Raw genomic sequence first — 23238 nt, 5'->3', positions numbered from 1 at the left:
TTTTAGTAGAGAAGGGGTTTCACTGTGTTAGCCAGGATGGTCTCGATCTCCTGACCTCGTGATCCGGCCGCCTCAGCCTCCCAAAGTGCTGGGATTACAGGCGTGAGCCACTGCATCCAGCCTAACTCAGAGGTTCTTTGGTGGTAGCAACAGTGGACTGTGGCTATGAGAATGGGATGAATGGACCCTGCTCCTTCCTTTCTTCCCTACTTCTTTGCAGGGCTAGAATCAGGATTTTTTTTACTGGTGGAAGTAGGTTGAGTTAGCTCACAAATCTGGGACATGGGAGAAAGGGAAAGCTCTTGGAACCTCATTGGAAGAAAGTGCATGTGCCCACCATTAGTTAGCAGATGGAAATGTATTTGGGCATGCTCTTTCTCACATTAGGTCAGGGGCCGGATGGGATGAGAATGTAGAGGGTGTCTGTGTGACCCGGAGTTGAGAAGCTTGTGGCTCTGAGGCCAGGACCACTTGTGCCTGCTCCCACCAGGGCTGCTCTGGAAGCCTCTTTCTGGGCTGGTACCATATCCCGTGACTCTCACCCTGGTTCCAAGGAAGGGTGGTCATGGATTTCTGTTCTGGAACCACCTTCGGTCTTGGCCATCTGCCATTTGCTTGGCTTTGCACTTTGGAACTGGAACATATGTAAGTTATAGTTAAGATGTGACGATGGAAACTTCTGGAAATAAGGTCCAGCCTGAGGTGACATTGTGCATAAGATCTATCTTACTTTGGTTGTTCTTTCCTTTCCCATTGGTGACTTCCCACCCACACCCTGACTGCCAGGAGCTGGGCCCTCCTGACTTTGCTGATCAGCCGTCCAGCAAATGTCACCTGGAGGGACTTCATCTCTCACTGTGAAACCCCCACGCATCCGATTTTGACCCTTAAAGCATATTTGTGATTTTCTGCTGGGCATTTCTTGAGATCTGAACATTTGGTTTCTCTTCCTTTTGGTAGGACAACATTGCCGAGAAAGCTTGCTGTGGGGTTCCCTGCAAGTGCTCTGGGCAGAGGGGAGACCGCGGGCCCATCGGCAGCATCGGGCCAAAGGTATGGTGGCTTTACCCTTGCCCACCCCTGAGATGAACTATCAGAAGTCTAACATTACTTTGGTGGGGTAATTTCTCTAACAGGAGAGTGTGGAGATGAAGGAGGAGACGAGAGACCATATCTTATGTTAGAAGGAGGAGCTCTGAGGGGCAGACCCATGTGCTGCTCTGCTGGGGCCTCTCCCAGTGAATTTGGTTCAGGCGGAACCCTCCTTTTGCACGGGATAAGGGGATCTGTGCTTTAACATCTTGGTCCTTCATTTCATAAAATAACGTTAAAGTGAGCTGGCATCCCTGACAGCAGCCTGGCTGCCGGTGGCAGCCAGCACTCGTAGCATTTGCTCTGAGTCAGTAGGAACTAACAGGCTTTCTTGGCAGAGCAGGAGCCTTCGAGATCCTGACAGACAGAATCATGACATGGCGTAGTGAGGGGAAAAGCAGTAACAGGGAAAGCCATGCTGAGTTTTAGTGCTGCTCTGCCAAATGAAGGGGGGACCCAGGGATCCTTACTCTAGAACAAAGAAGACCACGGGGTTTAACAAAGGACCTGATTTACTTGTTTCAGGGTATTCCTGGAGAAGACGGCTACCGAGGCTATCCTGGTGATGAGGGTGGACCCGTAAGTAAAAGTTGTTTCAGTCCCTAAAATTTCACGCCCTCCTTGATCCTTACCCATTGGGATTGCATTGTGGATTTCATCGTTTGTTCAGTTGCTGATGGCTTTCCCTTTGGGAGAAAAATTAATTTCTAATTTTCTTAACAACTTTGCCCAGATGTCTAAGTACGGTAATTGAAGTATGACAAATGTGGGCATGAAGGGTGGGATTTGTTCTTACTCTATTTCAGAGGGAGGGATTGATTGGTTTCTGAGCCAGAGGGACACCGAATTTGCACACCCAGTATCTACTAGATTAGGACATGCAAGCAGAGATGGGAGTGAGCTGAGGGGTGAGGGCATAGTAGGAAACCTCACCAGGGCTGTAGGGGTTACCCTGTTAAGGGCAGTCCCCAGAGGGAATGTTGCTGGATCAGATCATCAGTGTCCGAGGGTCTTGAGGATGGACAGACCCCAGTAGCAGGGTCCATGGGAGCAATGCCCAGGATAGACGCCTGTCTGGCGAGCTTTGGGACACTAGATCAAGGTCCAGCCCTGGGATAGGGGACAGAGGGGCTCACGAGCAACAGTGTGGTCACCAGGGCCCAGCCGGCAGGGCTTGGCTAGAGGACTGGGAATCAAGCATCACTTGGAGGAGCTGTTGGGCCAGTAGGTCTTCCCAGGATTCAGCACCCACAGAGACACGGTGCTGGGGGCCGCCCACTCTTAGCCCGTAGAGCAGTGCTGTCTGCACTGCTACCCTCCCAGATCTCATTTCCTTCAGCGAACTGCAGGTTCCAGGCCAGGCCTCATGCAGGAGCCCAAGAGGCTCCCTGGCTCACATAGCCTCAATCGACATTCCCCATGGTGCAATCTGCTTTCTGCTGCATGCTGTTCACAGTACCTTCACGCTGCTGCCAGCCCGGCGGAGACAGGGTGATGAAGGGCTCCAGCTTGCAAAACGCCTTTGTCTCTCACAATAGGGTGAGCGGGGTCCGCCTGGTGTGAACGGCACTCAAGGTTTCCAGGGCTGCCCGGGCCAGAGAGGAATAAAGGTGAGGTGTGGGTGATGGGCATGTTAGTGTGGGGAGGGGTCAGGTGACTCGCAGTTTCTCTGGATGCTGCCAGGAGGGGAGGCCACCGGTCCAGGTTTCTTGACCTCAGCATTCAGCAGCCCATGACCTCTCATGGGAAGGCAGTTCTGAGCGGGGTGGGTTCAGGAGTAGGGGCTGCAGCTGGTGGGGAACCTGAGAGTGGAGAAATAGTTTCCTATGGAAACATGAAGGAGCCAGGAAATGCTCACCAGGAAAGAACATGGGTCAGGGTGGAGGGGAGGCTGGTGCCCACGGGCCCAGCCCTGGACCGTGGGAGCGGCCGGGGAAGGGAGTGGACTGAGAGGACAGCAGGGGGATTGAAGGCTGGTGAACTTGCTTCTCTGTTTGCTGAAGTTTGAAGGCAGGTGCTGAAGGGAAGGGCTGCAGAGTTACAAAGTCAGCTCCTTGCCCTGGGTTTTGGGCCCCCGCCCCCCGCCCCCCTACCCAGGGAGCCAAGACCACCCAAGCGTTCAGTTTGAGTTTTAGCTTTAAAACACCGCACGTGGTGGTAAGAGAGGAATCCAAAGGGGTGGGACTCTAATATTAAATTTTCAGACACTGCAGCGTTCAAATGGGGTGGAGCGGGGGAACAGCCCTCGGCCTCTTCTGCCCAAGGGACCAGCCCTGTAGGAAGAGCTAATGCTTCCCCTGTCCTCTTGCCTTCCAGGGCTCTCGGGGATTCCCAGGAGAGAAGGTACGCAAGCTTGGTTTTGTTTTATAAATGGAAAACTCTCCCAGCATTTCTCTTTTCTTCCTTTGTCAGAATAGCTTTCTCTGCTTACCTGTCTGCCTTATTCCCTCGCAGGGCGAAATAGGAGAAATTGGACTGGATGGTCTAGACGGTGAAGATGTAAGTGATTTTACTCTAAGTCCAAACTGCTTTTGGTTCTGAAGATTCCAGAAACTAACAACTCAGTCTATGATCGAAATTGCAGCAGGTGTGACCTTTAATCCTTGTCTTTGGCAGGGAGACAAAGGATTGCCTGGTTCTTCTGGAGAGAAAGGGAATCCTGGAAGAAGGGTAGGTGTATTTCCACGGTGCTGCTATTATGGAAAGAATATCAACATTTCATTTAGGGAATAGTTATTTCCTTTCCTCATATATGTCAATCCCGCTTCCTCCAGGCAGCCTTCCCTGACTTCCCCTGTGGGTGCACCCGTGACATCCCCTCTCAGCTCTGACACATTACAGTACATTTTCTCATTTGGAGATCATGTCCCATAGGGCAGGGACTGAGTTTGTTTTGTTGTAAATAAATCCCCAGTGCCTGGCACAAAGTGGGTCCTCAATAAATATTCATGGATTTACTAAACGAATAAAAAATATGTGGAAGTGAATTTGCCTTCATGGTGAATGAATAAATTGTAAACATTGTTCTAGTTAAGATTTATGATTTGAAGAATGTGATTTTTTAGGGTGAGATAAAAATGGAAACATCTAGTTTTTAGCATTCACTTGTGCTTTTTGTTTAGGGTGATAAAGGACCTCGAGGAGAGAAAGGAGAAAGAGGAGACGTGGGGATTCGAGGGGACCCGGTAAAGAAGATTTCTTTATTGACGATTTCAGACCTGAGCCTGGGGAAGAGGGTTGTTGGGAATGTGAGATGAAAGGAAGAATTCTACTTTTGAAATTGCTTTAAAACATGTTGATAAAATATGTACTTTGTCTTTTTCTTGCAATTTTGGGGTTTGGGGAGATGTATTTGTTCTGCTGCTAACCAGATAATTGTTTGCAAGTCCTGTTATACAAATATCTGAGAAATTTCCAAAAATGTGGTATCAGGGCACTTTAAATTTGCTTTTGGAAAAGAGAAGAGTTTGCAGCTTTTCTCATTTTGTGGCTCTGTAAAACCGTTAAGCAAATGAGCAGTACATGCTAGCCTCCTCCTCCAGTCCATCCTGCCTCTGTGGCTAAGGATGAGCAAGAGTGAGCCTGGGGCGTCCTCCTCCCTGGGGAAGAACCACTGCCCCTGTTTGGGGCTAAGAGTGCTTTGCTGATCCCATGATTAGATTCTGTAAGAACTACATGGATGTTACCTGGATGGGCTGTGGCCGACGGGCTTGTCCCTCGGAGCCTTGAATGCAGGTCCTTGCTAATATTTCCCTGACCATTCAGTCCAGTGGCAGCTCCTTTCCTTCCGTATGTGGCTCATTTCACTTTCCCATGTTGCTTTCAGGGTAACCCAGGACAAGACAGCCAGCAGAGAGGACCCAAAGGAGAAACCGGCGACCTCGGCCCCATGGTAGGGCACTGCACATTCCTAGACTCTCCCTGTACTGAGGGCTAGAGAAAGGACTGGTCCTCGGCTCATCAGAAGCCACAGAGGCCAAAGACGTGGCCTTTAACACTCCTGAGTAGCCTAAGATTAGGAGCAGAGTCCCCATGAAGGAAGTCTCCGTGGGGAACCAGAGTGACCCTTGCTAAGTGGGGCTTTTCAGCAGAATCTGTGCCTCTTAGATATTTACGGAAGGTGCTTGTTAAGCCAAAGGCTTGTAGAGGTGGGAGTGTACTGAAGTCCAATGCATCTGGCAAAGTGTGCAACTGTCCTGCAGACGGGCTCTTCCTCTGTGAATCGACCCCTTTCCCTGCAATGTCTTGTGCAACATTTCAGAGCTAGACATTCTTCTCTGCAGTTGAGAATCTCATGCTAATTTTCCCCCGACCAGGGTGTCCCAGGGACAGATGGAGTACCTGGAGGACCTGGAGAAACTGGGAAGAATGTGAGTGCCATTAGAGCTTTGGGGAGCTCTGCAGCAATACTCAGTGCCCTAAGATCTGCCCAACATTAGGTGGTGCATGGTTACTCCGCAGCTCTTTACTGAGTGAATGTAAAAGGATTTCTGAAATGGTTGTTACTCCAATCTATTTTCATTCTTATAATTTCCTTGGTGCCTCATCTCTTCTCTCTCGCCAATTCTTGCTCTCCCCAAAAACATACTGAAAGATACTTTTAAAAATAATATCTTTGCTACTTTCAAATATCGGGCCAGGTTTGATCCAACTAAATATTTAAGAAACCCAAATGGAAATCCTAATACTGGGGGAGGGAGGGAATAAGGGGCAAGAAGGCTGAGGGGGTTGTAGATCTGTTATTTTTGTAATTATCTGTGGGTTTTTGGGGGGATGCTGTAAGTGAAATAACAAAACTAGATTTATTTCTTTTCTGGTGTATTGCATCTTGCAATTTCAAGACATTTCAGAAATATCTGTAGCAGAATAGTTCCTTGTATGCCTAATCCTCAGTCTTGTTGAAGAAATGCTAAAGTCAAAGTGATGTGAATGATCTTTCTGAAGTCATCCAAAAGCTTCCAGGGTCTTCCTTGTAGCTGGGAGGTAAGACCCCTGCTCAGGGAGGCAGTGGTGTAGAAGTTTGTAAGCCCTCAGAAGAAATTCAGGATGCTGGTGGGTGCCTAGGAGAGGTCTCTGCTCAGAAGTGAACAGAGCACAAAGGCTGCAAGCTGGGGCTGGGTGTTGGGAACTGGGCCCTCAGCCACGCCCTGAGGGGCAGTGGCATGTTCAGCGCTGGCACTTGGACCAGTAGAGTACGCTGGGGTGAGGGGCTTTCAAAAGGAGAGACTCACCAAAATCAAATGAAGGACTACGGGCACCATTTTGCTTTGAAAATTCAGAAGAATGTAGAAATTTTGAAAATATCATTTTAAGAAGTTTGAGTACCATTTATTTATTTATTTTTAATAAATTGCAAAGACCTCGATCAACTGCTTGGAAGTGAGCATTATTTTTGAATAATGCTACGTAATGAAAAAGAAGCTATATAATGGAAAAGAAGAAATACTCATCAAATGTTACAATGGGCTATTACAACTCAGCGTGTGAGCAGAGCCAAACCTTGTTTTCATGAAATGACTTAAAATTGAGTAGTTCATACAATTAATTTCAATTCTCCACACAAGGTAGAAACTGGATTTGAATTCGGGTTCAGTCACGGGCTCTTGAGGACTCAGTTCTTCTTTTTGTGGCCTAACGGCCTGCTACCCCTTCCCTTAGGACCACAGTGCCAGGCCCAGGCCAAGCTGAAATGTGTCCCTCCCGCTGGGCTTCCGCATGCCTACATCCGCTTTTTAGAGTCTCCGCAGGCGGCCTCTGGCCTGAGCAATGTATCATTGAGTGCTGGTGGACTCTCATGGAACTCTGGCATGTCTCTTTTGGGAGGGGCCAGTCCATATTGTTGCTTTGTAGAGGAGAAGAGTGTCCCCTTCTCTGAAATTCTCCATGGAAGGTGGCCAAGATCTTCCACTGAAGCAGGTGGCACTACAGTGAATAATGGCAAACTGGTCACTGCAGATCACTGGGCTGGTCAACTGGAAGTGGAGAGTGAGGTTCCTAGGTTGATGTAGCAGATGGCCGAGCCTCACAACAGAGCTAGTGGGTCACAGCCTCTGCAACACCAACCCTAACTTTGCAAAGACCGCCCAGGACATTCATAGAGTCCCACCCCAAACCTTTCCACTGCCGAGGAAACAATTTTGAGGTGGAAATTAATGGATTACTTGTGAAGTAAGCCCACATGTTTGAACTAAAGGTCACCTCTGGAGCATCCAGGAAGATGCTGCCAAGTCATGAGCCCTACCTAAGTACACGAGACGTTTAGGTGCACATGTGTGCACTTCAGATACTTTACTTAACCGAGTGTGTGTTGTGTTTGGCCAGGATCACCTGGAGAACTCGGGACTCCCTTCCATTATAATTAACGTATTTCATGACTTCTCACTACAGTTGGGAAGATGGAAGAAAAATAGACAGGTTGACATTCCCTTTTCACATTCCTCATTTGAAACTGGCTGGGATCTTGCAGCCAAAAGGAGTCATTATTTCGCTTGGCAGGTCTGCAGTAATTCTCAAAACTTCCATTGGGTGATTAACAGGAGTAGTAAGGAAGCAAAACTTCACCCGGATGAGGGTGGAGGAAGGGTGTCTGTGTGTGCGAGTTTCCCCAGGGCTGATGAGGCGTGATTTCTGCTTCTTGGCACAATGTGAGTGTTTGGGAAGATTCCCCTGAGTAACCGCAGAGTAAGAGGGTGAAGTCTGAAAGAGCTCTAGGCCCCATGCCCAGCATCCCATGCTCCCCCTCACGGTTTGTGGGACTTTTTCTTCCACAGGGTGGCTTTGGCCGAAGGGGACCCCCCGGAGCTAAGGTGAGCCTCATGGAGTGCCCTCGGGAGACTCTCTTCAAACAGCCCAGATGCCGCCCAGTCCAGGAGTGAAAAATACTCTCTCCTGTAAACCCAAAGCTTCGGAGACAGATGCCAATCAATTTAGAAAGTTTGTTTTGCCAAAGTTAAGGACATGCCTGTGACACAGGCTCAGGAGGTCCTGATGACACCTGCCCAAAGTGTTTGGGGCACAGCTTGGTTTTATACATTTTAGGGAGATATGAGACATCAATCAGTATGTGTGAGATGTACATTGGTTCGGTCCAGAAAGGTGGGACAACTCGAGGCATGGGAGGGGGCTTCCAGGTCATAGGTAGATAAGAGACAAAAGGTTGCATTCTTTTGAGTCTCTGATTAGCCTTTCGCTGAATACACAGTTTACAACAGTCACCTATGCCTTAGTTAGGCTTAGTGAAAAATAGGGCTAAGGAAGCAATTGGATATGTCTTTGTCTCCCATCAGCAGAGGGATGACTTTCAGTTCTGTCTGTCCTTTGTCCACAAGGAATTTCCCTGCAGGCAGAATGTGAGGGAGGTATGCATCTTAAAAAAAAAAAAAAAAAGAAAGAAAAGTCTGACCGGGCACGGTGGCTGACACCTATAATCCCAGCACTTTGGGAGACTGAGGCAGGCAGATCACCTGAGGTCGGGAGTTCGAGACTAGCCTGACCAACATGGAGAAACCCCATCTCTACTAAAAATACAAAATAGCCAGGAGTGGTGGTGCATGCCTGTAATCCCAGCTACTCAGGAGCCTGAGGCAAGAGAATCGCTTGAACCCGGGAGGCGGATGTTGAAGTGAGCCAAGATCGCGCCATTGCACTCCAGACAGGGCAACAAGAGCAAAACTCCGTCTCCAAAAAAAAAAAAAAAAAAGAAATCTTTGTAGCTATCTTATTTAAGAATAGAATTGGAGGCAGCTCTGTCTGATGCAGTTCCCAGCTTGACTTTTCCCTTTGGCTTAGTGATTTTGGGATTCTGAGATTTATTTTTCTTTCTCCTTGGGCTGTCATGGCTCCTGAGCCTCTTTCAGCCATCTCCTTAAACTTAGCCTCCTCTGCAGAGTGTAGAGAAAATGGTGCCCAGTGGGAACTTGGGGTCCAAGTGCAGGAAACATGATTGAGGCAGTAGTGTCCCGGGCAGGCGCCTCTTCCAGAACGTGCCCACCTTATCTGGCCATCGGCAACACGCAACTTCCCGGTGTCTTGGTCCTCTGCTTTAGGTCTAAACGATCCTTGTTTCACAAAGCTGTCCGAGAAGAGGTGAGGCAGGAGTGAGGAACAACTGTAGAAGCTCAGGGAGACAGCTGACTCCTGTGTTTAGCATCTTGTCCTGGGGTTACCACTTTGATCATCTGTTACCTCTGGAAGAACTGAATTTTCCCTGGTTGCTTTCCAAGTCCCTGGCTCAGAAATGACTGTAGAGTAAAGAGCTGACGTTGACAGGAACCTTCCTGACTCCTCCCTGCATCTTCTCTTATTTCAAAGGGCAACAAGGGTGGTCCTGGCCAGCCGGGCTTTCAGGGAGAGCAGGGGACCAGAGGTGCCCAGGTGAGTGCTTCCTTGTGTGACTGCGTGTCCTTTGATATTTTCACAAATACCCTGGTAAGTTCTTTGTAAAAATGGTTAGGTGGCATTTACATCACGGAAAGTTAACCATTTTAAAGTGAACAATCCAGTGGCATTTAGTACTTTGACGATGCTGTGCAAACAACGCCTCTGTCTGGGTTCAAAACATAGCCTTGAAGGAGACCTGTACCTAATAGCAGTCGCCCCCCTATTGCCCTCCACCCCGAGTCCCTGGCAAACACTAATCTCTCTCTCTTTATGGATTTGCCTGCTCTGGACATTTTGTATAAATGGAATCATTTACTAGGCAGCTTTGTGTGTGCGGCTTGATGGAGCATCATGTTCTCAATCAAGAACAAGGAGGCTCATGTTCCACATTGAGCTTCTTCCACATTGCAGCACGTAGAAGCATTTCATTTCTTTTCATGGTGGAAGGATACTTCGTTGTGTGGCTGCAGCACACTTTGTTTATCCACTCATTGGTTGATGGACATTTAGGTTGTTTCCGCCTTCTGGCAATTGTGAATGATGCTTCTGTGAAGAGTCTCCCGTACGTTTTTTTTTTTTGAATGCTTGTTGCTTGTATACATTTAAGCTCACTTGTCTATTCACATTCTGGATTGAGGCAGCTGCTACTGCAGCTGAGATGGAGAATTGTGGGTTTGAGTGGCCTTTTTTGGCTGGCAGAAGTGAGGCTCTGGGTCCTGTGGGACGGGCAGATGCCATGCAGAGGCTTCTCACGGAAAGTCACTTCATTAGCACTCACGTTGGCCTTTTCCTTCCTCAGGGCCCAGCTGGTCCTGCTGGTCCTCCAGGGCTGATAGGAGAACAAGGCATTTCTGGACCTCGGGTAAGCCTGTCCCAATACCAGGCCCCTCTCTAGCTGAACAGAGGGCATGTTGCCAGGCAGGCTGAGCGTGTCTCGGATGATGCTATTGAAGTCAGACCTCTCTTTAGCTCTCCTCTTTGGCAACACAAACCCCAGATTTAACCTCAGGCCTTGCAGTGACTGGATACTTCACCCCAAGAAAGTAAGAGTTTCCTTATTTGGTGCTCTAGGGGCCTCTAAGTCTCAGTTCTGCTCCCTCCAAGCGTAGGCCTCTGGGTGGAAATCAGGGCATGTGCTTGAGATGGAATCATGGAAAATCTAAATCCCCCAACATACTTAGATTATGCAAGGTATTTCACCTTTGGTCCCTGGCGATAGCCCCTTGTGCTTATGTATTTTGTATAGTGAATGCCTCAAGTTCACCCTTGAGTTCAGCACAGAAGATGGTCCTTAAACTTACTGTGACTGCGGATGTTATCATGCATTGTAGCTATCAGCAATGATGAGCAGAGACACATTGTCATTGCTGGGCTAGGATCAGGTGTCATGGAACTACATATTCGAGTTTCTCTCATGTCCGAGATGATATTGAGGGAGGTATCCTATCATTTGTTACCAAAAAATGACTAATAAACTGATAACAAGCTCAATATGTTGCTACATAAACGCACAAAAATATTTTATGGTGGAAGAGGGCAGGAACTTGCTTAGAAAGTCCTTCTCTAGCTTGAAAGCTGATAAATACATATTTTTAGAGGTTTTTAAAAAAAACATTTACTTAACTTGTAGTTCATTAACAATTTAAGATGGTATAGATGCAAAGCTATTCAAATAGTTGTCCAATAGCTCCAGAAACATGTATCGATTTGCACTTTTTCACCACCTATTTTAAGTTATTTCTGGGCTAGGTAGACTGTACCACATTTTAAGAGTCAATTTCTTCCATCAGTTTATTCATTTACCTAACAGGCTTTAACAAACCTGTGTGCACCAGGTGCTCATTGTGAGTGTGAAAAGGGAGGCAGGATAAAGTCACATAAAATTTGGGAGCTTGCTGTCCAGTCAGGAACCTAGGATATGTATATTAATAACTGCAACATGCGTTAATTTGTGAAAACTGGCACTGAGAGGTAATACTCATGTTTTACATTTGTGCACGCCATTTCTGTGCATGTTTATCTTTGAGTCTGTACCCCTGTGCTCAGAGCTGAGTGCTTGGGATTTGCAGGCGGGACAGGTCCCATGCCCCTGGCGGGCTCTGACCTCCATGCAGGGGACAGTCAGGTTTCAGAGACAACTTTGCTTGGATGGTTGACCACTTGACTGACACATTCCTCCCCTCCTGCTCCAGGGAAGCGGAGGTGCCGCAGGTGCTCCTGGAGAACGAGGCAGAACCGGTCCCCTGGGAAGAAAGGTTTGTCTTGAGAAAGGTAGAGCTTTCCTGAGGACAGGGACCAGCCAGGCACACATGCCCCCCTCCCTCTTTTGTCAGTCTGTCTGTCCCTCCTCTTCAATACTACTGGTTCCCACTCCAGCCTCCCCTGTTGATTGTGGCTTGGCCAGTGGGATTATTGTCCCCCAACAATTCCCACCATAATCCCCACTACCATCCCTGCCACCAACCATCCCTGCTCAGAGGGCTGGCTTGCACCTGGCCACAGCCCTCCATCAGTGGCCGGCTTTTCTGCTCCTCTCTTTCTTGGCTTGTGCCAATAGTGCAGCACCCTCTGAGCCATCAGAGCAGCCGGGCAGTGCTTGGCACAGTTTCAGTATAATATAGAATGAGCAGTCTTTAAACATAGGCAGTGCACGCACAGCGGCTCAGCTAGTCACATTTAGATCATCCAAGAACCCCGACCCTGACTGTTCTGGGTAACAGCAAGTCTGCTGTATGAAGGTTACCTGAGAACCTCCTTTCTATCAGCTTTGAGATAAATTACGATTTGTCATGACCAGTCTGAAAGACTGCATGTTTTCTGTAAAAGAAATGAGTTCCTGTGAATCCACGATGGTCTCTGCCTGGAGGGTGTTGCCAGGTTTTGTGCTGGGCTCAATGTCCGCCGCCTTCTGTGCCTTCTTCTCCCAGCTGTTACTCTCTCTTCTCATCAGCCTGTCCCCCATGCCATGCTGGTGAAAAGGACAAACACAAACCCTCCTGGATTATTTTCCAGGAGTTGGCACATGAATGTGGCAATTTAGAAAATCGTTTCACTGAAATCTCAAAGGTAAAGTCAGCATGTTGCAGCACCCTTACCTAGAGTAAAAGCAGGGCTTGGCATCACAGTGTAAGCCAGCCTTAGGCCACAGGGTCTCAGCCGTGTTTCTCATGTCTAGGGTGAGCCCGGAGAGCCAGGACCAAAAGGAGGAATTGGAAACCGGGGCCCTCGTGGGGAGACGGTAAGGTCACGCACGCTCGGGGCCACGTTGTCGCTGACTCTTTGCTCGAAGGTGCAGGAAGCCGGGAGAAGGTTCCAAATAAAGATTAGCCTTGCTTCTTGTGTTATTGGGGATATGGCTGGAAACAGTGAAACTTGCTGCTTATCCATGGCAAATTAACAAGTTTTATTTTACTGGCAGGGTTAGAGAGGTGGTGTGGGCAGTGGGTAGAGACATATTTTTCCCCTGTGTTTTTCCTGATACAAGGGAATGTAGAGGCTAATGAAGCTTAAACCACCTTCATCTGAGGTCCCGCAAATGCTTTGCAAGCATAACTAGATGAAGCTTTTCTGCAAAGAAGTAAATGTCATTTGGGTTAAAATGGAATTGGATTTGATTAGGTCTCAATCCAGATGGAAACAATTTCTTTTGAAAGAGACATCTTAGGAATAGAAATTATTACCCCAGTAACTCATTTTTCAAATGCTATTTAAAAATGCCCCAACAATTCACCAACAATAATTTTGTAATGTACATTTCTACGTTACAAAAGAATACAGAAATCTACGGTCCATTGTGACTTTTTGCAAAAGGAATCGTGACACCTAAACACCATATAAAAGGACCAGGTTGATCTGACTGCTTTAGTCCCAAGCTTTAAAATATTTTTCTTTCTTGCATTTTTTTCTTTTCAACTAACTGAAGTTTAAAAACAAATCTGTTTGTATTACTTTTAATCTCAGAAGCACAGGGAAAAGAATCAGACTTTAAAATCTATTCAAACCATTGAAGGAAATCTCTTCCTGATTCTGTTTCTATTAATTTGGGTCAACAGACCTCTAGTTGTTGATATCTGTTGAAAACTATAATTTAACTAAGTGGCAAGTTCCTACATATGTTAGAGATAGTAATGGACAACTCACAGAAGTTCTTCTGATTCTTTTGAAATAATTAATGAAGTCCAGTTCTGAATGCTCCACATGAGAGAGCAACAGGAACAGATCTGAGCATGCTGGGGGTAGGTGTTGGAAAGGAGGGGGTCTAGGAGTGATGACTTGGAAGGAAGGGAAGGGATATGGGGAGGGGGAATATGACCTGGGCTTGAGAGATGGAGTTCAGTGTTCTTGTTTTGAAGTAGAATCAAAGCTCATGGATGCATAGAATCAAAGTCACCATCAAGATTCCTGTCAATTCTAAGATTCTTGGGGTTGATGAGTCTTTGATTCTACATCCAAACAGAATCTTTACCCAAAGCTCCCAGCAGTTCTTTCTATGTTAGTCTGCCAGCGCCATTTTGCTACGGGAGTCCTTTGAGCCCATCACCTACAGAAATGGTCTTGTTCACCCTTGGAGGATAGGACAGGAGCAGGAAGTGTGCCTACTCCTGTACCTTAGTCTGGAAACATTTCAGGAGCTCAAGATCCACGTCTCAGGGCGGCAGTAGGGCAGAGACGGTGGTTATGGCTCGCCACGCATGGCGACCTGTAGTCACGTCTCTTTCTCACTCTTAGGGAGATGACGGGAGAGACGGAGTTGGCAGTGAAGGACGCAGAGGCAAAAAAGTACGTATCTGCTGAGGATTCTCCAAGAGTCCTTGCTGCCAGGAGGCTCCAAGGACAACTTCTGATACGTTGTGTTTTAAAGAATTATTTCTTTAAAAGTTGTCTTTGTATTTGAGTGAGTGTTTTCTTTTGATGACTCTGCAGACATTTCTTTCTTTCAAAGTCAATTTATTTTAGATGAATTTAAATTAGTACTGAGTATTCAATAATGTATTTATCTTTTATAGGGAGAAAGAGGATTCCCTGGCTACCCAGGACCAAAGGTAAATAATCCCCGGTTGGTTTAAATCTGCATCACGATTCAGCTCTGGTATGTCCACAGACCGAGAGTCAGAATATCTTGGCATTAGGCATGGGTCAGCCACTCAGTTAACTGGGCTACCCTGAGAAAGACCCTTCCTCCCCTAAAACACTCTCTCATCTGTCAAGTGGAGGTCACAATACATACTTGTCCTGGTGCTTATGAGATTTAAATAATATATACTGCAATCCAAGTACTCTGTAAGCTGTGAAATGCTATAACCTATATGATGGTATCATTACTGATTAAATAAATGAAGACTATCTGCAAATACCACCAATTTACTAGTAACCCACTGGAAAAGTGAGTCAAACCACTTGGTTTGATTCAGCCACTTGGTTGCCCTGGAAAAGTGTGGCCCACACGTCCCCTGGATGTCTTGCCCTACGGACCCTCAGTGAGATCTTCTGTTCCAGAGCTTACTGTGCCACTTCTCGGCTTTATTCCCAGGGTAACCCCGGCGAGCCTGGGCTAAATGGAACACCAGGACCCAAAGGCATCAGAGGCCGAAGGGTAAGTTTGCCTGGGCCTTGGCTGCAGGTGAGGAATGAGAATGAATGTTTCAACGTGATTAACTGCTGAAGCTTTGACAATTGTCCTTCACTTGCACCCTGGCCAGGGATAGCACAGAGTGGAAGGAAGGGACTCCTGAGCCCCAGACCAATGTCCTCAGGGCTGTGGTCCATGGCTGTCCTCCTGCAGCTGTATTCCTCTTCCTCCAATTCACCTCCAGGGTCGCCAGCCCAGCTCCCTCCAGGCACAGCACCCACCTGCAGTCTCAGGTCTCATTATGGGTGACTGGGAAGTCTGTGCAGTCACTTTGGGCCATGCCCACCCAGACAGTCGGGCAACGGGAGTGAATGAGGCATGGAAACTGCTTCCGAAGCCTCTGGGCTCATAAGCGAGCCAGGCCAAGGCCATGGGCTTTTCAGCCTATTGGTGCTGAGATTCCTCTTCCTTAAGCTACTTTTGGCCCTGATAGCTCTTTTCTTTTTATTCTTTGTGTGTGTGTGTGTGAGAGACAAGGTCTCCCTCTGTTGCCAAGGTCTTGCTCTGTCATCTGGGCTGGAGTGCAGTGGCGCCATCTTGGCTCACTGCAACCTCCATCTCCTGGGATCAAGCAGTCCTCCCACCTCAGCCTCCCAAAGTGCTGAGATTACATGCGTGAGACACCACACCTGGACAGATTGCTCTTTTCAATGGATGTTTACTCACTCTCCTAAAATGGCAGAGTCTTCAATTAGCAAATTGTGGCCTAGATCTGGGTAAATATTGCTAACAGTTATTTTCAGCCTGAAATGTAGTTTGAAAAGAAACATAATTATCCTATCAATTTGATCAGTGAAGACAGTCAAACCAGATCATTTAATACCCCAAAGAGCTTTAAAACATTGGATGATTATCTACACTGAACACATTAGCTAATTCATTGTCTGTTACCTATTCTCCTGGGAGTCCTTCGTAATCATATTAATGGATCTTGGGAAAGCATCTGTCTTACCTTAGCCTGAAGGAGAACATAATCCCTCCATAGTTGGTGGGGGACTCCCATTGGCTTTGTTGAGGTTGCTTGTCCCTAAACTTGAATTTAAGAGACATTCTAGCCCCTTAAAGTGAGAGATTTCTCGTGGTGATGGAGTCCCTTGGGTTAGATCACTTTTACCATCCCTTCCAACTATAGGAGCCTTAAACTCTCCACTTTCTGACACAATTGAACATGTTTGTTCTGCTCCCTCTAGGGAAATTCGGGACCTCCAGGGATAGTTGGACAGAAGGGAGACCCTGGCTACCCAGGACCAGCTGTAAGTATTTATCCAGTTCTGACCCAGCCACCTGGGGCTGGGTGCTTTACACATGGTCCCTGAAAACTTCCCACCACTGCTTTGCTCACAAGAAAGTGTGCTCTGTGTGTATTTGCTTAGTTGTCAGACCAACTCTCTGAAATCATGATGCAGCAAAGAGATTTTGAATTTTAGAGTAACAAGAAACTTAAAAAAAATCGGTTTCATGGGATCCTGTCATCTAGGGAGTGTTGTAATTTATAGTTTCCTGGCATAGGTGCATTTGAGGTTTGTATAGAGGAGAAACCAAAGAGGAGAAATCTGAATGCCTTTGGCTCGCATCTTGCAGAAGCAGTGCAATTATGCCAGGTCTTGGTTTGGCAATGCTTCCTTTGGTCTATGAAATCCCCAGGGGAGCTCCTGATTTGCGGTTAAAGCCCACTAGTCATGCCGCCACCAGGAGCCAGGAAGGCATCCTCCCACAGCCCTTCCACATCTCTTTATTGCTAATACCTTTGTTTTCTTATTTGAATTTCTCCCTATATTGTCCCTCAATATTGAAATTGATGAGTTTCAAAAAATAATGGAAAAGATAATTCAGGAGTTGGAAAATCATTCCTTCTTCAGGGCTTAGTTTAGATGAATTAGGGAAAAGAAGGCTGGTCAGGTGGGTCTGATTGCTGTCCTTAAGTAGATGAAGTGTTGTGGGGAGCACATTAGGCCAGTTCCTGCAGAAGACCAAGCAGGCAGAAATGGCCCCCGGAAAGACAACTAATGGCCCATGAGATGCCTGCTGGACTGTCAGGATGGTGAGGTTTAGGGATAGGACGCTGAGGGAAGCCTTGAGTCAGTCCCTAGAGCTCCTTGGGGTGGAATTCAGCTGGGATGCATTAGACACGGAGGGAACCAGGACAGCTCAATGATCTCTCACTGCCCCTTCGGCAGGGGTGTATCAAGCAAGCGTGTGAGAGGGAGCTCTTTTCTCAAGAGAAGGAGAATCTAGACCCAAGCTCACTAGTGGGCTTTACATGGATTGGTGGTAAGCTTCCTGGTTTCAGGACCTGAGGCTATTTCAAAAGCCAAATGACCTCCCAGGGAAACACATTCGCTCTGAGAATCTTTTCTCTTTTGTTTTGCAAGAGAAAAAATCAGGTTTATAGGGAGCGGCTATAAACAATCAAGGTTATCCAGGGGCCCCTTTGTTTTGCTCTGTGTATTTCTTGAGGGCGGGGGCAAAGGCTGTTTTTTCAAATTCCCCATCTACTGTGCCTCTCAGCCTTTCCTTCCTTGGTTTTACAGGGACCCAAGGGCAACAGAGGTGACTCCATCGATGTAAGTTGCATGTATCCAGAATGACTCATTACCTCATGAGCCTTTGATTTGCTCTCCTTACATATTCTTTCATTTTCTTTTAAAGCAATGTGCCCTCATCCAAAGCATCAAAGATAAATGTCGTAAGTACACAATTTTCTGTTGTCTGACAATGCATATTTTTACATTTGAAATTCTCACATGGTAGAGCAGTCTCTCACCCTTTCTTCTCTTTGTTTCTTTTCTAGCTTGCTGCTATGGTAAGTTGATTTTGGTGACTTTTTCCTAAGGAAAGGAAGCCTCCCTTTTGTAGTAAGTACGGTTTGTCTTTAACCCTCCACCCTTCACTTTCCACAGGGCCCCTGGAGTGCCCCGTCTTCCCGACAGAACTAGCCTTTGCTTTAGACACCTCTGAGGGGGTCAACCAAGACACGTTCAGCCGGATGCGAGATGTGGTCTTGAGTATTGTGAATGACCTGACCATTGCTGAGAGCAACTGCCCACGGGGGGCCCGGGTGGCCGTAGTCACCTACAACAACGAGGTGACCACAGAGATCCGGTTTGCTGACTCCAAGAGGAAGTCGGTCCTCCTGGACAAGATTAAGAACCTTCAGGTGGCTCTGACATCCAAACAGCAGAGTCTGGAGACCGCCATGTCATTTGTGGCCAGAAACACATTTAAGCGTGTGCGGAACGGATTCCTAATGAGGAAAGTAGCCGTTTTCTTCAGCAACAGGCCCACAAGAGCATCCCCACAGCTCAGAGAGGCTGTGCTCAAGCTCTCAGATGCGGGGATCACCCCCTTGTTCCTTACGAGCCAGGAAGACCGGCAGCTCATCAACGCTTTGCAGGTCTGTGCTCTGTTGGTGCTATTGCCATCTCCCTTTCTTCTGGGGCTCTAAGGAGGTTCTCAGACACGCCCATGATCCTCGGTGGCTTCATGTCGCATAGCTCCTACAAGGTCCCCAATGAGGCCATCTGCCTGAGAACTTCTCTTGTGAGGTCTCCAGGATAGCCTCGTGGCCCCAGCACTACAGGGATGCCTACATGCCTGTAGCACTGCCCCCAGGTTCCTCCTCACAGGTTGACAGCTCTTGCTGGTTAGTGATGCTAGTGTTAGTGACACCCTCTATCTACTAACAAGGTGGTGTGGCTTGTTTGCTTTATTCAACATGTGAGGAGGACCTGGACGTTTGGATCAGTTCTGTCTCTTCCCAAGATAGCCCCATGTGCACACTCTGAGCTGTGTCTTACTGTGTGTGTACTGGGCATTTGCTTCCCATAACTGGCTGGTGAGGTTTGTGTCATCCGTCTCACCTCATGGAAAAGGACGATCCTGCTGTTAGTGAGGTGCTCGTGAGAGGCTAGGACCCTAGTCCATTAGACTCTGAAACCCATGTGCTGATAATACCCATTCCACTCTCTCCCAATCAGCTCTGAAGGTAAATATCCAGGGTGGCCCTGGAGGCCTGCAGTCTTTTAGTAAGGTCCCCAAAATTATGCCAACTCAGCAACCCCGATCTACACCACTGTGCAAAGCTTTCTTCAGCCAGGCCCCAAGGGCAGCCCACAGAGAGGCCAAGCGTCCCTTGTAATTCTATTAAATAACTGGTTTAATTGTGTGTGTGTGTGTGTGTTTTTGTTTTTGTTTTTGTTTTTTTGAGAGGGAGTCTTGCTTTGTCACCCAGGCTGGAGTGCAGTGGCGTGATCTTGGCTCACTTCAACCTTCCAGGTTCAGGTGATTCTCCTACCTCAGCCTCCTGAGTAGCTGAGATTACAGGCACTCACCACCATGCCTGGCTAATTTTTGTATTTTTCTTTTTTTTGTTTAGTAGAGACGAGGTTTCCCCATGTTGGTCAGGTTGGTCTCAAACTCCTGACCTTGTGATCTGCCTGCCTTGGCCTCCCAAACTGCTGGGATTACAGGCATGAGCCACCATTCCTGGCTGACTGGTTTAATTGTTATATCAATTAATATTTATTCAGTGCAGTTCTGGTGATACTGTTCAAGACAGATGGGTGATGGATAGGAAGGAGTCCAGCCAGGAGTCAGGAGGCCTTGGCCTGGTTCCACACTCCCCCGACCCATTTAAAGTAATGCGCACACCACTTAGCTTCCTTGCGTCTCAGATTTGTCACCTGTAAGTTGAGGCTGGGGCAAGATGATTGCTGATGTCTTTCCTTCCACACTGGATGTTCATTGGGAATCCAGTGTTGAAGTTGGGCTGCTGGCCGTGTGCTCTTGTTGGGGGTTCATTCACATAAATCTGTCCTTGTGTGGGCTGAGGGACTCAGAGCCACATGAGTTTCTTAGCATGGTTTCAACAAGACCAAAAAATTATTCGTTCATTCGTTCATAACGATTCACTCATTCATTCAGACTAGTTATTTGTTAAATGAATAATTACTAATCGTGTGCCAGGTACTGCGATAGACAGGACTCTTTGCATCCACTGGGAGTGATTTTGTTACTTGCTTTAACCACACCTGAGAGGGTGGGGAAGGGATGGAGCTCCCACATTGGTGCTAAAAATAACAATAAGATTAAGTTCCTACTATTTGCCAGGGGATACACCAGGTACTAACATTTATTATCTAATTTAACCCTCCAAATGACACCATTAGGAAGGTATTACCCCCCATTTTACATCTGAAAAAAGCTGAACCCCATTTGAAGGGGATATGAACTCCAGCTCATCCTATTAGAATAAAACCTATGTCTTTCTATTATACTCAGAGTCTAGCCCCACCCCCAAATGAGAAGATATTCCCAATACTGCCCTGTTGGGAAGTTAATCTATCTTATTGATGTGGCTTTGATTTACTCCTCTGCCATATTTTCAGATATTACTGATCATGTACGCCCCTACTAAAATTGTTCTTTTGTTTAAACCAGATCAATAACACAGCAGTGGGGCATGCGCTCGTCCTGCCTGCGGGGAGAGACCTCACAGACTTCCTGGAGAATGTCCGCACGTGTCATGTTTGCTTGGGTAAGCTGTTTATCTAACAGGAAGATCTGCTCAGCTGCAATTGCAAAGCATAATATCCATAGGAGAGTGAGAGAATAATGATGATCTGTAAAAAGATCTTGAGTTCAGTTGATTCACAAAGCCTCGTATTTACCAGTGTAAATACTACTGCAGCAGTTTCTGTATTAAAAATGGACCTCCCAAGACAGAGCTTCTCTTTGATGGGGGATAATTCATTTTATAGTTAACAAAGGAGGAGGTGGGTTCTGCTTAAGTTTTGACATTAGAATCTAGAATGAAAATATTTGGCACTAGCGACATTCTAGAACATATTTCTTCAAAGAGTGGCAAAGTAAGATAATGTTTCTTTTCTTTTAAAAATGCCAGCACGTGGTATACTACAAAGATTTTATGTTACTGATTTGTTTCATCTAAGTATTAGGTGATGGAAACTGAAATCTGGCCGTAATCAAATCCAGGCAGCAAGATATAAATTGGTTTTGGTTTTGGTCCTTTTTGCTTCTTTTTTTTTTTTTAGACAGAGTCTCACTCTTGTCGCCCAGGCTGGAGTGTAGTGGCACAATCTTGGCTCACTGTAACCTCCGCTTCCTGGGTTCAAGCGATTCTCCTGCCTCAGTCTCCCAAGTAGCTGGAACTACAGGCACCTGCCACCACACCCAGCTAATTTTTGTATTTTTAGTACAGACAGGGTTTCACCATGTTGTCCAGGACGATCTCGATCTCTTGACCTCGTGATCTGCCTGCCTCGGCCTCCCAAGGTGCTGGGATTCCAGGCGTGAGCCACCGCGCCCAGCCCGCTTTTGATCTTATGGGATCATTTTAATCACCCAAGGCTCCCAGCAGATTGATGAGTTGTGTATCCTGCTGTGGGTGTCACAGAATAAATGGGCTGCCATGCTTCTTTCTAGACATCTGCAACATTGACCCATCCTGCGGGTTTGGCAGTTGGAGGCCTTCCTTCAGGGACAGGAGAGCGGCAGGGAGCGATGTGGACATCGACATGGCTTTCATCTTAGACAGCGCTGAGACCACCACCCTGTTCCAGTTCAATGAGATGAAGAAGTACATAGCGTACCTGGTCAGACAGCTGGACATGAGCCCAGACCCCAAGGCCTCCCAGCACTTCGCCAGAGTGGCCGTTGTGCAGCATGCGCCCTATGAGTCCATGGGCAATGCCAGCGTGTCGCCTGTGAAGGTGGAATTCTCCCTGACTGACTATGGCTCCAAGGAGAAGCTGGTGGACTTCCTCAGCAGGGGAGTGACCCAGTTGCAGGGAACCAGGGCCTTGGGCAGTGCCATTGAATACACCATAGAGAATGTCTTTGAAAGTGCTCCAAACCCACGGGACCTGAAAATTGTGGTTCTGATGCTGACGGGCGAGGTGCAGGAGGAGCAGCTGGAGGAGGCCCAGAGAGTCATCCTGCAGGCCAAATGCAAGGGCTACTTCTTCGTGGTCCTGGGCATTGGCAGGAAGGTGAACATCAAGGAGGTATACACCTTCGCCAGTGAGCCAAATGATGTCTTCTTCAAATTAGTGGACAAGTCCACTGAGCTTAACGAGGAGCCTTTGATGCGCTTCGGGAGGCTGTTGCCATCCTTCGTCAGCAGTAAGTCCTAAGTGGCACAGCATGTGCCCTGGCCTGGCTTTATGCTTGGGCTGGGAGGAGTGTGGGAACAGTCATGGAAAAGACAACCGATGTGTTGACTGGAACTGGTTCATTCATTTAACAAACATATATTGACACCTGCCATATGCCACAAATGCTTTTAGGAGCCAGAGTAAGTAGGGAACATGCAGACAGACTCCTTGTTCTCATTGACTCATTTATCCCACCACATTTGACCGAGCACCTCCTAGCCATAAGGCACTCTTGGTGTCCTTAACAGTTTACATAGAGGGTGGGCAAATGGATCAAATGCGCATTTATTATGCATGACATAATAGGCTGGCATGTCGCAAAAAAAGTGATTTCTGTTGGGGGCACTGGGGAAAGCTTCTAGAAAGAGTTGCTTTGATCTGGGCTTAGCCACCAGTCCTGTGCTTGGATACCACTGGGCCTTTGCTCAGGGGCTCCCCCTCCCTGGAATGCTCTCCACCACACTTCAGCAGCAAACCCATATTCATTTTCAAAGCTCATTTCCAATGGCTTCTGCTCGCCGTGGAGGCTCCTGCTCCCAAGGCCTGCTCATGGTTAATCCGGACACCCTACTTAGGGCATCTTTACCTGGCCTGTGGATCATTTGTTTGTGGGTCTGTGGTCCCCCAGACTGCTCTTTGAGGAGCTGTAGCCCATTATAGTTTCCAGAGCCTGTGTATAGTGTGCAGCCTAGGGTCAGTACAGGCAAGGCTTGGAACAAATGAGGGAGATTTATAAAGTATAAATAAACATGTATATACTGAATGTTTATTATTTAAGGGAATGTTGAGGTCTAGGAAAACGGTATTCACATTTGTGACGGTCTGGCACCCAAAAGACTCAGGGAAAAATGTGAAGCAAAGGTAAGCCAGTAGGTTCACCCACGGGTCACTGTTCCTGTCTTCCTAAGATTAAAAACAGAAGCTTTGTTCAATAAAGCATTGAGAAAATATGAAAGCTGTTGG

General features: G+C 47.2%; 1 protein-coding gene across 7 annotated transcripts in view; it reads left to right on the top strand.

Annotated features, from left to right (window-relative positions):
• Positions 1–23238, top strand: part of COL6A3 (collagen type VI alpha 3 chain) — a 91869-nt gene that overhangs the window by 53178 nt on the left and 15453 nt on the right. For all 7 annotated transcript variants that reach the window (XM_031651634.1, XM_031651633.1, XM_031651632.1 and 4 more), the window contains 24 exons: positions 961–1053; positions 1618–1671; positions 2631–2702; positions 3409–3435; positions 3547–3591; positions 3709–3762; positions 4215–4277; positions 4919–4984; positions 5409–5462; positions 7863–7898; positions 9403–9465; positions 10271–10333; positions 11664–11726; positions 12647–12709; positions 14200–14250; positions 14478–14513; positions 15002–15064; positions 16291–16353; positions 17632–17664; positions 17750–17786; positions 17892–17903; positions 18001–18494; positions 20540–20636; positions 21545–22243. In XM_031651634.1, the coding sequence (XP_031507494.1) occupies positions 961–1053; positions 1618–1671; positions 2631–2702; positions 3409–3435; positions 3547–3591; positions 3709–3762; positions 4215–4277; positions 4919–4984; positions 5409–5462; positions 7863–7898; positions 9403–9465; positions 10271–10333; positions 11664–11726; positions 12647–12709; positions 14200–14250; positions 14478–14513; positions 15002–15064; positions 16291–16353; positions 17632–17664; positions 17750–17786; positions 17892–17903; positions 18001–18494; positions 20540–20636; positions 21545–22243 (2401 nt within the window). The remainder of the gene's footprint in view (positions 1–960; positions 1054–1617; positions 1672–2630; positions 2703–3408; positions 3436–3546; positions 3592–3708; positions 3763–4214; positions 4278–4918; positions 4985–5408; positions 5463–7862; positions 7899–9402; positions 9466–10270; positions 10334–11663; positions 11727–12646; positions 12710–14199; positions 14251–14477; positions 14514–15001; positions 15065–16290; positions 16354–17631; positions 17665–17749; positions 17787–17891; positions 17904–18000; positions 18495–20539; positions 20637–21544; positions 22244–23238) is intronic.

The sequence above is a fragment of the Papio anubis genome, chromosome 10 (assembly GCF_008728515.1).
Source record: "Papio anubis isolate 15944 chromosome 10, Panubis1.0, whole genome shotgun sequence".
Taxonomy (NCBI): Eukaryota; Metazoa; Chordata; class Mammalia; order Primates; family Cercopithecidae; genus Papio; species Papio anubis.
This window is presented reverse-complemented; position numbering and strand designations above follow the sequence as displayed.